General features: G+C 35.6%; 1 protein-coding gene and 1 long non-coding RNA gene across 2 annotated transcripts; one reads left to right on the plus strand and one right to left on the minus strand.

Moving 5' to 3' along the window:
• Positions 1 to 4,408: 4,408 nt before the first annotated feature.
• Positions 4,409 to 4,996, plus strand: LOC306861981. The gene is made up of 2 exons (XR_013783516.1): positions 4,409 to 4,677; positions 4,878 to 4,996. It is a non-coding gene; the product is annotated as an uncharacterized lncRNA (long non-coding RNA).
• A 4,194-nt stretch (positions 4,997 to 9,190) lies between these two features.
• Positions 9,191 to 14,035, minus strand: LOC306862518 (uncharacterized protein). Its single transcript, XM_079405351.1, has 7 exons — positions 13,993 to 14,035; positions 13,236 to 13,323; positions 13,095 to 13,151; positions 12,885 to 13,013; positions 12,487 to 12,694; positions 12,308 to 12,410; positions 9,191 to 10,384 (listed from the first exon to the last, which is right to left on the minus strand). Exons 1-7 carry the CDS (start codon positions 14,010 to 14,012, stop codon positions 9,526 to 9,528), a joined length of 1,464 nt encoding a protein of 487 aa, XP_079261477.1. The 5' UTR covers positions 14,013 to 14,035; the 3' UTR covers positions 9,191 to 9,525.
• Positions 14,036 to 15,270: the final 1,235 nt, after the last annotated feature.

Consider the following 15,270-nt stretch of genomic DNA (forward strand, 5'->3'; position numbering starts at 1 on the left):
AAGCACAACCCGTCTTGTCAAATTTAAATCGCTTGTGAAGAAAATTGGAAACTGGATAAATCTTATGACAAATTTTGAAATGTGTTTCTTTAACTTTAGGTGGAATTGGCCATTTAACATATTTAGAGAAGGCTTTTCCCAGCATATCAGAAAGGTTTACAGGCACATTGTTTTTATTATAATCATGGAACAAATTAGATTTAAAAGCATCCATAGCAACCCTATCTACTAATTTATGATGACCAATTGATAAATTCGGCAATATTGGAGTGACATCAGAGTAAGTCAAAGTATTCTTGATCAAGTGGATCAAGGCTACAGGGATAGCTTTACAAATGTTTTGATACTCTCTGTGAGAACAGTTTATATTAGAACGTTCAGCAAACCTGGTGTGATCCAGTAGAACACCTTTACAATCCATCAAGTCAGTTACAAATATAATTCCCTTGTCAAACCATTCAGCTTTAAATACTGATTTTCTGTTTATAAGCATTGTTCTATTGTTCCACAGAACCAAACTGTGCGGAGTAAAGTTATGTGTGAATATCATTTTCCAAAAGTGTAGTATTTGACTATGAAATTTAGACAGTGCAAGTGGAATCTTATTCATATCGAAATCACATCTCAGTAAAAAATCCATACCAAGCTTTCCAAAAATAGCCCTAGGTATGTGAAACCACATAGAGTTGGAACAAGCAAAAAACGTTTTTAACCAATTAATTCTAAATGAGCCTATCAAGGCTTCAAAATCTAAGGCTTTTAATCCACCATTTTTATACTCTTAAACTATCTGGGACCTTTTTAAATAATGCGTTTTATTTCTCCATATAAATTGAAAAATGACTGAGTTAGCCTTCCTAATATTGATGTCAGAAATAAACAAAGAGTGACAAGGATATATTACCTTAGATACACCTTCAGCTTTAGATAGAATAACTCTTCCAAATACTGTGAGATCTCTGGTCAGCCAGTGACTAAGAGATTTTCATATCAATGACACGTTTCTCAATATTAACCTCCTCTATCCTATGAACATCCTTAGATATTGTTAAACCCAAATATTTCACCTCAGTCTGGACATTTATTGAGGCAATGGAGCTCTCTGGACAAGAGTGGATAGGTAACAGTACACATTTCTTAATATTGAGAGACAAAACTGAAGCATCAGAAAAAGCATTAATTAATTTTAGTGCAATATCAACCATATTATCTTTTTAAAAAATTGCAGTATCGTCTGCAAATTGGCTAATCTTAAATTCCTTTTCAAAAATCTTAATGCCTTGTAAATTTAAATCATTAACAATAGCCAAAGTGAGCATCTGTGTAGTTAAAATAAATAGTTTTGGAGATATGGGACATCCTTGGCGAATTCCTCTAGACTTCTTGAAGCTAGGAGTGATATCAGATCCCAAAGACACCGAACTAGTTATATCGGAATAAAACATTTTGATTATGTTACAAAATTTGTCTCCAAAACCCATACATTTGAATGTTTCTACAATAAAACAGTGCTCAAGCGAATCGAATGCTTTATAAAAATCAAGGAATAATATTAGACTCTCCTTATCTATTAGATGACTGTAATCCAACACATCAAGAATCAGTCTAAAATGAAAATGTATATTCCTTCCCTTTATAAAGGCAGACTGACATTCACTAATAACCTTTGACAAGCCACTGTTCAGGCGATTGGCATATACAAGAGCTAGTAATTTGTAATCCGTACACAAAAGGGTTAACGGTCTCCAATTATCGATCAAAAGTGGATCTTTATCGGCCTTTTGGATCAATGTAATGAGGCCACGCTTCATTGAGGGAGAGAGATTTTGTCTCAAGATACATTCACCAAGGGCTTCGAATAAAAGCTGACGGATGTCTTTCCAAAAGAAGACATAAAAATCGACAGTTAAACCATCTAAGCCAGGTGATTTACCCTTGGCCATTTGATTGATAGCTTTATCCAACTCTTCAATTATTAAATCATACTCCATAATACTTTTAAAGTCATCCTTAATTAAATCAATCCATCCTTGAATTGACTGAAAAAGGATTTACAACTAGTCTCAGAGTATCTTGAACAATATAAGTTACTATAGAAATCTCTAACTGCCTTGTTAATTAGATCTAAATCTCCAGTAACAGCACCATTGATACTTAATTTAGAAATTTTCTTTTTCGTTTGCCTTTGTTTCTCAAGATTAAAAAAGTAAGAAGAATTTTTCTCACCCTAGAGCGAATAAAAGCACCCCGAGCTTTATCTAAGAATAAATGATCTTTTTATTACGATTTTCTAATTGGGTTTTTTCCTCACTAGACAAAATAGCTTTAGAGCATAGAATGTTATTTTACTTTTGTTTAACTCGCATTTGCTTAGAAGAATATTTTCCTATTTTAATTGCTGCTTCTTTAACTTTGAATTTAAACCACTCCCATTTATTTAATGGTGAAGAATCTAAAGATGTCACCTCAACCATGAGATTTTTAACTTCTTCACAGAAGTCACTGTTACGCAAAAGATTACTATTGAATTTCCAACTTATGTTTTTAGGTGGCTTGTTATTATGGTAAGGATCAGAGTCACTGAGCAATGGTCTGTTAGGGGAGCTGTAGAGATTTCACAAGAATCATGCGGTTGGAGTCATATGTACACAACCCTTAGGTGTGCCACTATGGCACGCCGTTTTGACTTTTATTCTTTCACATGATATGAATTCTTGATATCAACAATTCAGTTTAAATGCTAATTCTTGATATCAACAATTTAATTGTCACTAGTGACAATGTTCATTTCTGATATCTGAAAATGTATTTAATATCAAGAATAGACATTTTTACTAGTAAGAATTGTATTTCTGATGTGAAATTGGAATTTCAACTAGTAAGAAATGAATTCTTGATATCAACAATTGATTTTGAATGGCAGCCTATGATGACCTTTAACTAGTGAAAATACAATTACAGATATCAACAATTTAATTCTTGATATCAAGAATTAGCATTTTAACAAGTAAAAATGAAATTGTTGATATCAAAAATTCATATCATGTGAAGGAATAAAAGTCAAAACGGCTTGCCATAGTGGCACATTATTGTGGATGACCAACAACATACGATTTGTTATACAGTATTGAGTAGGTAATATACGGTGGCCGAGAAGTGCAAAACAAATCACAATTCTGAAAACAAAATAACAAATTACAAACGCAAATGCAAATCTAAAAAACCAAATAACAATTCAGAAAACACAACACAATTCCGAAAACATTATAACAATGAGAAAACACAATGACAAATCCGAAAACAAATTAACAAATCAGAAAACAAATTAACAAGTCAGAAAACACAACGACAAATCAGACAAACCGGAAGAGGTAGGTATAGTTTGAGACAGCGCCATTGGTTTGGGAATTAACTACCCTCCTAGTCTTCTGAGGTCAGATTTGGTAGCTGAGCTTTGAAATGGGCAAATTATTCCCATTTCAAATTTGCACATATCAGACCTGTACACACATAATTGTCTATATTATATATTGTGTTTTTGCTGTTTTGTACATTGGATATTTGTATTATTCTTTATTATCTCCTGTGTCCTGTCCTGTTGCTGTCTTTCTGTTGCACTGTGGAGCTTCTATGTGTAAACATACTTGGCCAATAAAGCTCATTCTGATTCTGATTCTGATGTTATTTAATATGTAATATATACATTATTAACCCAATTATTTTTTTCACCATTTTTCTCTGCATTGTTTACAAGTCGGTGACTTGTAGGACCTCATGAAAAAGAATACAAAAATAAAGTTTGATGTGAGAAAATGACTCCGAGCACTATAATTGATTGTATGTAAATATAGAATTAATGTTCATCCCATAACTCAATACTAAAGAATGTGATAAATCCTTAATAATTAGGAAAATAATAAATGACTATGAAAATATTTAAGTAACTGAACAATTTATATTTACAATAAAAATAAACCAGACTTAATGCATTAAATCATAACCATGTGTAATATTTTATATAATAATGCATTCAGTCATAGTGTAATATGTTATAGTAGAAAAAAGTTGCAATCTATCAGCAATTGAATTCAGGTTAGGTAATCTTATCTAATCAGGTTCGATAATCTCCCAAACAGCAGGAGGTACTGTCTGAAAAAACGATAGTTCTGGGAGTGCTGGTCTGAGCGTGCAGGTGGGCCTCTGGGCCTGCAGCTTCATAATGTTGGGTTTTTCCAGTAGTTGGCAGAAATGAGCGGATCTCGCGTAGGGTTTAGGAAGAACTATATGTTTTGACCTGTGGAGGGCAGTAGGCCTAGTAGCGTCTACACTCGTAGATCCTCAAGAAGAAGACTAGTACATATAACACGAGGCGAAAGTGGATAAGTCCTTTCTCTTCTGAAGCCGGGAAGAACGAGTGTGTGCTCGGGAAAAAAACACGACTGTTTGCTGGTAAGAGACAAAGGACACATTTTAGCAATAATACATCAATCCATAATGTGTTGTGATGAAACCTAAACTGAAAATAGCTGGAATTACCGTCAGATGGTTCAGTGGTGATGATCGGTTTTCTGAGCACACTAAGTTAGATGTATTCGAAGTATTTAAGACGTGTATGAGAGCTACTCCTTAACTATGTGTGTCTTCCTAGGTGTTTTCCGAGGGCTTCACACATTTATGGTGAGTTCTGCAGAAATGTTATTTTAAATACTGGCCGAGTTGATTATGATGAAACCTAAACTGATAATAGCTGGAATTACCGTCAGATTGATCAGTGGTGATAAACGGTTTTCTGATTCAAAAGTAAATAAAAATCCGTTTAGCTTCTGTGGAAAAATGGCCTGCAAATGACCTAAATTGAATGTTCATTCGCCCAACAGATCCCGATGAAGGAGATTTGGACGGCTTTATCCTTAATCTTCGTATTCCTATGAATTTAATGTTTCTATGTTATGTATATTGTAACTGAAGTCCCAATAAAAGTTTTTGTTTATTCAAATATTGTTTTCTTTTATCATGTTTCTCTGGGCTTGGGAAGTTCCTGACATGTTAGTACTTTAAGGTAGTGATGGTGAAATGAAGCTTTTCAAAGCACCAAGGCTTTACCCTCAAGTGTATCGTAAAAAGGTTCATTACTCGAAGCTTTCCAACACTTCGCACACTAACGGCATCTTGTGGTTAAAAGGTGAAGGTGATTCGTGTCCCAGATGGCTCATTATTATAATTATTATTTTATGTATATTGTTGATTGTTTCATGTAATCACTTTCTGCTCTGAAAACCCCAAAAGCAATACAATAAAATTCTTCAGAAGTCTTTTTCTGCGTGGATGCAGTACACAATAGCTTATGAAAGATTTAATAAATGGGACAAATTAACTTGTACAGAAACTTTTTATGAATGTGCTTTGATCAACACATGCAGCCTTATTCACAAGCTTTATCCTTATTCCTAAACCTATGGATTCATAAAAAAAAAAGGACATTATTGTGCAATTGTGAGTGTTTGTGAACTGGGGAGTTGACTTTTTTTTGGTGAGTAATAGAAGAAATTAAAGATTTTTATTAAGGAACAGGACTTGTTCAACACCGCGAGGGTTAAGTCCGTTTCTTTATTTACTACTTCCCCTGCCTTTGAAAATATTCTCTCACATGGGACTGGAGAGGCAGGAGTGTATAAAAATTGCAGATAGACACCCTTTTGGGTAGCTCAGAAATGCAGGGGATCCTATGTGCGTGGAATATTTGGGTCATTGAGGTAGCGCTGAACTTCAACTGGCATCTGCAGTCGCATTTGTCATTTTTCTGGTTTCCACGACATGACTGTCTAGTAGATCCAACAGACCTATAGATCAAATAATAAAAATAAAAGGTTAATGTAATTGGAATTCTCTGCAATAGACACACTCGATACAACAAACAGTACCTGAGTGCATGGCATTACTGCCTGTGGCTCCTGTGGCCTCTGGTTGCGATGAGGAAATTTGAGAGGATGTGGATGGTGTGTTTTGGGCTGCTCATATCATTGCAGCACATTCTGCTGTGAGGCGTCTCACAGCAGTCAGTGCATTTGACTGGCTGCAGAAACCTATAGTTTTAAAGCATGGATCAAGCAGAGTTGCCAGAGTCATGATGCTCAAAGTCTCATATGTAGACATCCTCTCTGAACGAAGTCTCAGGAGGTTGTTGCATGCCTCAGCATTCGTATTAGAGGAATCACCTTAGACCTTGACACTCTCTTCTCCTCTGACAATTCAATGGAAGCCTCATTGAAGTGACACATCACACCAAGACATTCATTTACTGTCTGGTACTCTTCTGAAGTCAAAGGTGTGAGGTTTGTCTTCAAAGTTACCAAAACAGCACCTACTAGCTCCCTCTGAGCAAAGAGACGCTCTAACATGGCATATGTGCTATTCCAACACGTATCCACCTCCTGAATCAACTTATGATTTAGTTTGCCCATCTGATTTTGTAATACCAATAGTCTTTCTCTTCCTGTTGTGCTGGATTTGAAATGAGCCACAATCTTGCCTCGTATGTCCTCCAGTCCTGGTGTTTGTTCTATAGCCTTCTTCACAACCAGGTTCAGAGTATGTACTATGCAGTTTGTGTGGCTCAGTTTCAGTCTGCTGGCACATGCAATCATGTTGGCAGCAGCATCAGTTACCAGACACCTAACTTTGTTTTGAATGCCCCATTCCTCCATCAAAGCGAACTTTACTTCAGCTATATTTTCCAAAGTGTGACTATTAGAAAATGTTCCCACCCCCAGTAAAACTGTGGACATCTGATCATTTTAATTTATAAAATGACACGTCACTGCCAGATATGCATCCATATGAAGAGATGTCCACATGTCGGATGTGAGGCTTACAGCTCTGACCTTTTTCGCCTCTTCTTTTGCCTTCTCTTTGGCCTCCTTGTATTTTTCCTCCATTTTCTTTAATGTCAGGCAGGATGGAAGAGTGTAGGTTGGATCCAACATTCCTACCAACTCCTTAAAGCCAGCATCTTCAACAACTGAAAATGGCTGGTAATCTTTAACCATGTTGACCAAGGCCCCATCAATCATCTGTTTTCTGATCCCTGTAATATAGTAAAGTATTTAAAATATAAATGCCCTATTTAAGATATTTCATTGTACATAAAGTAATTGACAATAATAAATGATCAGAAGTGTTTTACCTTGGTTTCTAGTAGCTGGTCCACTTCCAGGAGATGTATTCTCATGTTTAGCTCTAAAATGTCTCATTGAGGATGTGTTGTTATTATAAGAAAGCTGTTGAGAACCAATTAGGCACTCAACCTACAGAAGGAGGTCACATGTATTAATATATTGAAATTATTTTCCTACATTATGTAGGCTTATTATTTAACATATGTTATTATACATTGAATAAGCATAAAATACACATGTAAATAGTTATTCATATTACTGTTCATTATTATAATTATTTTAAAATACCAATCTTACTAATTAATAATAATAATTGATTTTATTATTATTAGTTTACTTTATTTGTTGATACAAGTTGAAAATGCTGCCGGACTTCCGAACGGCCTTTTTCTTGGCTGGTTCCATGCTAACAATTCAAAAGAGCTCAGTCTCTGTTCCGAGGTGCTTGGCACGCGAAACCTGCGCAAGGGGTTCGCGCTATTTCTGAAACAGATTACGAAGCAATCACTGCATGCTGCATCTACCTCAGTCATGGCAGATCACGTGGCGTTTGCTTGCTTTATTGCAGACGAACTGGAAGCTATAGAAATGCTGTTATTGTTGTATGAAATTGAGCACAATGAGCAACGAAAGTGAGTAAAGGTTCAATGTAATAAGTATTGTTTTTATATATCCAAAGGGACATGGGACCATACCCAACACCAGTGTGACTCGTTATTTCTAATACTAACCAATCAATGCAATTACACTTAACAATTTTCATTAGAAGTGATTCTTTTTTTATTACTATGTTGGTTTATATTTTAATAAACCTTTAAGATGTATGTAATATTTTGAAAGGGTGTCATCACGACAGAAACAAGTTTTAAGTAAATAAACAGAACATATTGAAAATTTGACTTGTGCAGTGATTCATTATGTGTGTTTTTGCTACTGCAACTTAATAAAAATAATCTATGAAGATAATAATTGTATGTACTAAATGTGGTTTTCATTACAGATAAAAGAATTAGGATGTTACATATTTGTTTACTTATTTTACTATTTCTCCAGTTAGGTAAGCACATTTTAGTAAGACAAAACACCATGAACATTCATACGTGAACACCATGAACAGGCCTACGGATAAACCCAATTTATTTGCCTTTCTATTATGATTTATACAAGCTTATGAAAGTGATCTGAATGTTGTATTAAGTTGACATCCAGCCAGAGTTGTTGGCAGTAATCACATGCAAGTGAAGATGGATGAACCCAGCAACTAGACAATTAGTATCAATCAGAATCCATGATGACCACATTATATTAAAAGTCTGTAAGATTGACATTTGATTTATTCCATAAAAAAATGATTATCTAAATAGGTTATGCAGCTTAATACTGTAAAGGGTCTGTATGAAAAAGGTCCAAAATAAACCTATGCACAAAACCTATATAAACAAATTAACAAAAAAGTGATTGCAGTAAAAATAATTGTAATCTTTTAATAAACATGATTTACGAGATGAAGATGACATGAAAAGTTAATTTATTTTTATTTTTTTGAAAGTCCATATATGAGCATTAGTGGGACTGAAGTTGTCAGAATAAACCCGAAATACACATCGTTGTTGTCATGTGGTGAATTTGGCCAATCGTGAAACAGCTGTGTCGTCATCAGCGCTCCCGCAGTTGCTCTGGAGAAATTGCGCCGGCTGAGTCAGCCGTCTGCTCTCGAAACGCTATCGCGGTACTTTGATGCCACACGTGACAGTGACGTGTGGTCGGCGCCGGTTCAAGTCGGACTAAATTTCTAACCGGCATGCACTGCTTCAAGTCAGCCTCCGATCGGTCTGCTAAGTGCTGCATGAAGTCGAACGCACCTACTGTTTCACTGCGAGATGTTTCGTATTTTTGATACAAGCTTCGAAGCCTCGGCGTAGAACGTCACATCACTACTTTAAGGATCATGGACTTCTGGATTTGCATATTGCACACCATGGAAAACATTGTTTTTAAATGAGTAAGTGGTTAATAAATTGCCCATTCCGTTTTTATTATTATTATTAAAAGCCTCAATCAAAGACCTTAAACTATGAAAAATCTCACAACAGTAAAAAAAAAAAAAAAAAAAATTCAGTGCACTGCAGCAACCAAGATACTTTGCAACAATTAACAGTTTTTATTTTCTCTTTATTAACTGACAAAGTGAAATTTACAAAGAAAAGGCTCCATTCTCCCCAAATTTACAAACACTTTTTTAGGCTCACTAATGCATTTAAATGATTTGCCTTAACCAAACCCATATGTACGGTTTCATAGACTGAGATGAAGTGTGCATAAAAGTGAGATCCAATGGTCAATCCATTTGCTAGTCGTCATCTTTTTCAATGTAGGGCTTTGCAGCAAAACGAGCAAGTTGCCGGGCCATATATCTCTCTCTGGCTGAACTTACAGTCTGGTCACTGCTGCGTTTTGCAAACTTACTAGGTTTCTGTTCATCACTTGTGTCCTCTGGTTCTATAACCTTTTCTTTATCGCTGTCCGTCTGTCGCTCACTCGTTTTTTCCTCATCCTGGTTTTTCCCTTTGCTGTCCATTTTCTGGCTTTCTCTTTCCCTCTGATCTTGCTCTCCTTTGCGGTCCCTTTCTCTGTCCTTTGGGCTGTTATCTTGTCGGTCTCTCTCTCGTTCTCCTTTACGGCGTCTTTCTCTGTCTTTTGGACTGTTGTCTCTTCTGTCTCGATCTTGCTCACCTTTCCTGTCTCGCTCTCTGTCTTTTGGACTGCTGTTTCTTCTGTCCCTGTTACTATGTCTGTCATCTTTGTCTCTGTCCCTCCTGTCTCGGCCTCTGTCTTCTTTTCTGTCCCTGTCTCGCTCCCTTTCGCTTCTGCGGTCCCTGTCTTCCTTTCTGTGACTGTGCTTGTCTTCTCTATCTTTGGTTCTCTCTCTATCTTTATCCTTTGCTCTGTCCCCGTCTCTTTCCTTGTGACTCCTTTCTTTAATCTCTTCCCTCTCATGCTCTCGCTCATCATCACTATCTGAAAGGGGGGATTTTTGTCTGTATTGCCGTTTTGAATGATTGCTGTTTGTGGTGGTCTTAGTGAATGAAGCTTTGTTATCACTCTGGTCCTCATCGCTGTGGGATTCGGCCTCGCTTTCTCTTCGATTCACTGTGGGCTCCGGGGTTGGTGACCGTTCTGTTGCTGCAGAGCCTGTAGCTTTCTCCTCTCTAAAACAAGTTAAAGTTGATTATTAATAATTTTATTACAACTACACAGACCTAATAATAGTTTCTGCATTTTAAAATGTGATATCAAATTCACTTAAGGATGTAATTTGAATTTCAATGTATCTCTTTTCTCATACTATATGAATTTAAATCTATAATGGATAGTATTTATATTTTAGCCAGTTTTGAATTTAAAAACTATTTTATGGGTTAATTGAGGGACTGTGGTCTGTTCTTTGTATATTGATAACTCAGTAAGCTGGATTTAACTGATCTTGGATTTGTTGGTTCTTCAAAGCTCATCCTAAAGTTGCTGTCATCGCAATAGGTCCATAAACTTAAACCTGCTGGGGAGCAGGCTTATTTCATGCAAACATGGTTATTTTTAAGCAGAACTGATACTTAAAATCTGTCCCAGCCACCGGTACTTTATTACAAGAGTACCATAACTGGTCCAGGGACAATAAAATAAAAATTGTATAATTAATTTGAAAATAATATAATAATGTTGTGTAGTCTATAAACTATATAGACAGACAGTTTTACTCATTGCAATATTTATTAGTGATGAAACACATGTTATAATTGTATTGGAGTCTTACACACATGCTATACAGTTAATCTGAGTCGTGCATTAATTTGAGTGGTGACAGCTATTATGGGAGTGGCTTGATGGAGCGCAGGAGATGCAGATAACTTGCTCTTGACCCTTAAGAAAATTGAATTAATGCTGTCACGTAACAAATCTGCTTCAAAGATAAAACTGAATTGCTAATTGTAACATTGAAATAAAAATGTAAAACCTGTACAAATACTGTGAATACAAATATGAATAATATTTAAAAAATCATGAATAAATAATTGGGAATAATGTAAAAAAAAAAAATTACAAATAAATAAAAAATAGTGCACATATAATTTATCTTATAACATTTATGTAGTACTGTTCGTTTGGCTGTTTCCTTATAAAGGTCCTGAAATTTGTCAAGTTTTTTTGTCTGGTGTCTTTTTTAATTATATGATGTCATTATGTTGCTGTCTTGCCGTCAGCCAATTGCTGCATTGCTGATCGTGGTTTCAAGTATCGATACATCTGCCCTTTACGGGAAAAATGAGAACGCGCAGTCTTGGACAACTTAATCCAGATATTTTAATCAAATCCGCAAATTCGTTTGAAGAACTGAATTAGCCAGAGATCAGTTCTGTTGCACTGTGGAGCTTCTGTCACTAAAACAAATTCCTTGTATGTGTAAACATACCTGGCCAATAAAGCTCATTCTGATTCTCATCAGTTATGATGATCAGAAGATCTGGAATCTTTCAAATCAAAGATGCGAGGTATGAAAAACAGACCCCAGGAGTTGTGTGGATTACTTTTGGATTGTCATTTTTTTATCAGCTGTTTTAACTCTTAATGCACCCACTCACTGCAGAGAATCCATTGGTGATCCAGTGATGTAATGCTAAATTTCTCTCACCTAAGGGTGAGTAACTTTTCGTTTTTGGGTGAACTATTCCAGGGTGTGTAAGCTTATGAACAGAACTGTACCAAATTAATATTTATCTGTAACAATCTGGAGCATTTGATTGTGTTTTTATGCACTTTATACTTGAAGTTCCTGCTTGTTTTTCACTTACGTATGATACACACATCTGGCTACACTGTCCAAAAAGTGTCTGTCATGCTGCTTGATATTGCAAATCGTTATTTGTGTTCACATTTTTTCATTCATTATCATAATCATAAAAACACTGGTTTGTAGCACAAATGGCTTTATTTTTTACTACACTTGGTTATTCTTCTAGTTATTGACCTATAACAGAAAATGAATCTGAAGTCTCACACATTCACAATAATGTTACTTCCGTGTTGCACAATAAGGTGGCTTTCAATCGGTAAATCACTACCAGCATCACCCTCACCTTTGAGCACTACGATCAGGCACTGCCTCCTCCCCGACTGTTTGGTTGAGAAGATGCCTATAAAATCCACTGAGATCCTTCTGCTTCTTGACATCCAGTGCAGCTAAAAATGAAAACAAAAACTAAGTATGTCCACCTTAATACTCATAACAACAATGAATTATACTACAAGAACTCACCTTCTAACTCTGCTTCCCTCTTCTCTCTCTCCAACTCCTCCTGTCTTTCTTTAAGTTTTTGGCGATAAGCTGTGGTGACAAAGGCCTCTTTATCAGCAAATATCTCGCCCTCTGCTTCTCTTTCCTTCTGGATCTTTCTCTCATCACGACGTTCCTGTTCCTTCTTCCTCTCTTCGACTGCACAGAGCAGCTGGTTAATATACTTGGGCTAAAAGAACAACAAATATATTCATTTTGAATCTGAATTGTTGTCAAGTGGGAATTACAGTGTGCTACTATGAAAAATGACTGCAAGACATAATGCTCTAATATAACAGATATAAATACTTATATTGAGTAAAATTGTGTCTATGTTGAACGAATGAATATTTTTTCAATAACAAAATTTTAAAATATACCTTTCTGTCTGTGCCACCAAGCACTTTCTTATTGCTTTCCAGCCTCTGTTTCTGAATATCATCATACACACTATCATACTCATAGACAGTGCTGTCCTCTTCAAGTGCCTTTTGCATCTCAAGACGGGTCTGAAGTGGGGGAAAAAATTATTTTCAACACCATAAAGTACATAATTATGCAACTGTTCTTGGGGTGTCTTCCATTCTTACCTGCTTCATCATCTTCTTTTTGACAGACTCCTTCTGCAAGGTCTCCCCAACTGAGGTCTACAATATAAGAGACTGTGGTTTATTACAGTGCGTTTAATTAAGTGTAGAGAAAGCAACATGCAGATTCATAGGAGCTGTCACCTCATCATCAGAATCATCTCCAAACACAGAGGGGCGGGAGAGAGGGGCAGATTTTGATGCACTCTTCCGGGCCAAAATAAGCCCATACCTGAAATGCACATAAGAAAGCATGAATACAGGTTAGTAACTATCTACTATGTGGGAACGTTAATTAAGACTTAGTTTAACACTTTCATCTTTTTTAACAAACATTGTCTCTGGTGAAAAAAAAAACTGTTAAAAGCAGCCTATGCTGTTTGGCTGGTCATAGCTGGTTTTAAAGAAGTTTTTGCTTTGTGGCCAACCAGCTAAAAGCAGCAGAACACCTGTTTGACCAAACTGGGAGACCAAATGATACCAGCTACGTTTGAAACCAGAAGACCATTGAACCAGCGTAGGATGGTTTTAGCTGATTTATTTTTTTCTTCAGTAGGGGAAGGCAAGCAATGCACTGCCAATTTCATATAAGTACAGTTAGCAAACAAAAAAAACATAATATTACATAGAGCGAATTAGAGCTTTAGGAAGATGCAACATGTAAACAAGTTTATTTACGATTTATAATGTAGCTAACGTGATTGTGTGCTCATGTGTTTTGGGGATAGCAATATTAGCTCATTGGCTCGGACCATATTGATTAGCTCATTCTTATCAAGATACTGTTTTACAACATGCTTACACAGCCATTGTGCAATGTCCGTCGATATACACAATAAATTATTTAACTATGTCTTGTGTAATTGGACAAATTAACTATAAGTTAACGTGAGACACTTACTGTTTACCAGAGGTCGCCATCTTGCTTCGATAAATATCTGGCGTATAGCAGATTCGATCATTTAAAATCCATTCAACGTTAAAACAGGGAAGGCAAGTAATCACAATTATTTTACAAAAAAAAAAACTATAAATATAAATTATTCTTTGTATGATTATAAATGAGCCATAATGATAACGTCTACATTGTTATGAAAGTGCCGTTTGTGAATTGAAAGATGTTCCTTTTACATATAATAAAATTGACTTTTGGGAGTGTCTGTAAAACGTTTCACCAATAGAACATGTATGTTTATAATTGTGCATGAATTAATTTGAATTTTTAAAACCTGAATTTCAAAGTAATATAGGGGTTTTAACTGCAGCACCATCAGTACCATCAAAGAAATGTTTAGATATATAAATTCATGAATTTAGAGAAATTAAATTCAAGCTAATTTAAAGATAAAAAGTTTATAATTATCAAAATTATTATACAGTTTGTATAAAATATATTTAATCTATTTCCATACACAAGACATACAAATATTCATTGTATAGTCTTTGTTGAACACTAAACATAGAACGGTATGGAGTGGTGGAACTATGATGTCACTTTGTAGGCGAAAACCCGGAAGCGAGTTAGCATTTTAGCACTTCCGGTTCCATCGTCCCATCGAGTCAATGGGTTTTTGAATGGGATTTTGGTTAAATCCCTTAAATAAGGTCCGTGGTTCACACAAGCTCAAGATACTTTCACGTTTTATTCTACGACATAAAACACACCACTTGTGATTTTTTTAAGTTGTTACTTTTCTTAAAAAGACGGTTGCTAACAAGTTGCTAAGCGGGACTACAGGCGCTGTCGGAGACATTCAACGTCATCACGCCGAACAGTTTATCAATTTACAGTATTTTCCAGTTGTAGTATAATTTGTAATACAATTAATTTTAGAATAACCAATGAACAGTTTCCCGCATTTTATAATTGTTGTTCGACAGATTGACGGCTTTACGTGGTGAAAGTGAAACATTAATGATGCATATAGTGCTTAAAGCCACGTTAAAATTAAATGTTTACGGCCACATGAAGCTGTTAGAAAGCGTATCGATTGAGGATTTCCTAGAAGCAGGGATAAAATAACATTTTGTGTAACCACCCTAACAAAATGAGAGCTGAAATGTGGTACTTTGTTCACTAAAATAAGTTTAATCTTACCATATCCAAAAACTGTTATTTAAAAGATTAAATTTGCGGCGATACGTTTTTAATTCATATTAATCAAGGTTTTATTGACTT

Source organism: Barbus barbus (genome assembly GCF_936440315.1).
Source record: "Barbus barbus genome assembly, chromosome: 43".
In the NCBI taxonomy this organism is placed as follows: Eukaryota; Metazoa; Chordata; class Actinopteri; order Cypriniformes; family Cyprinidae; genus Barbus; species Barbus barbus.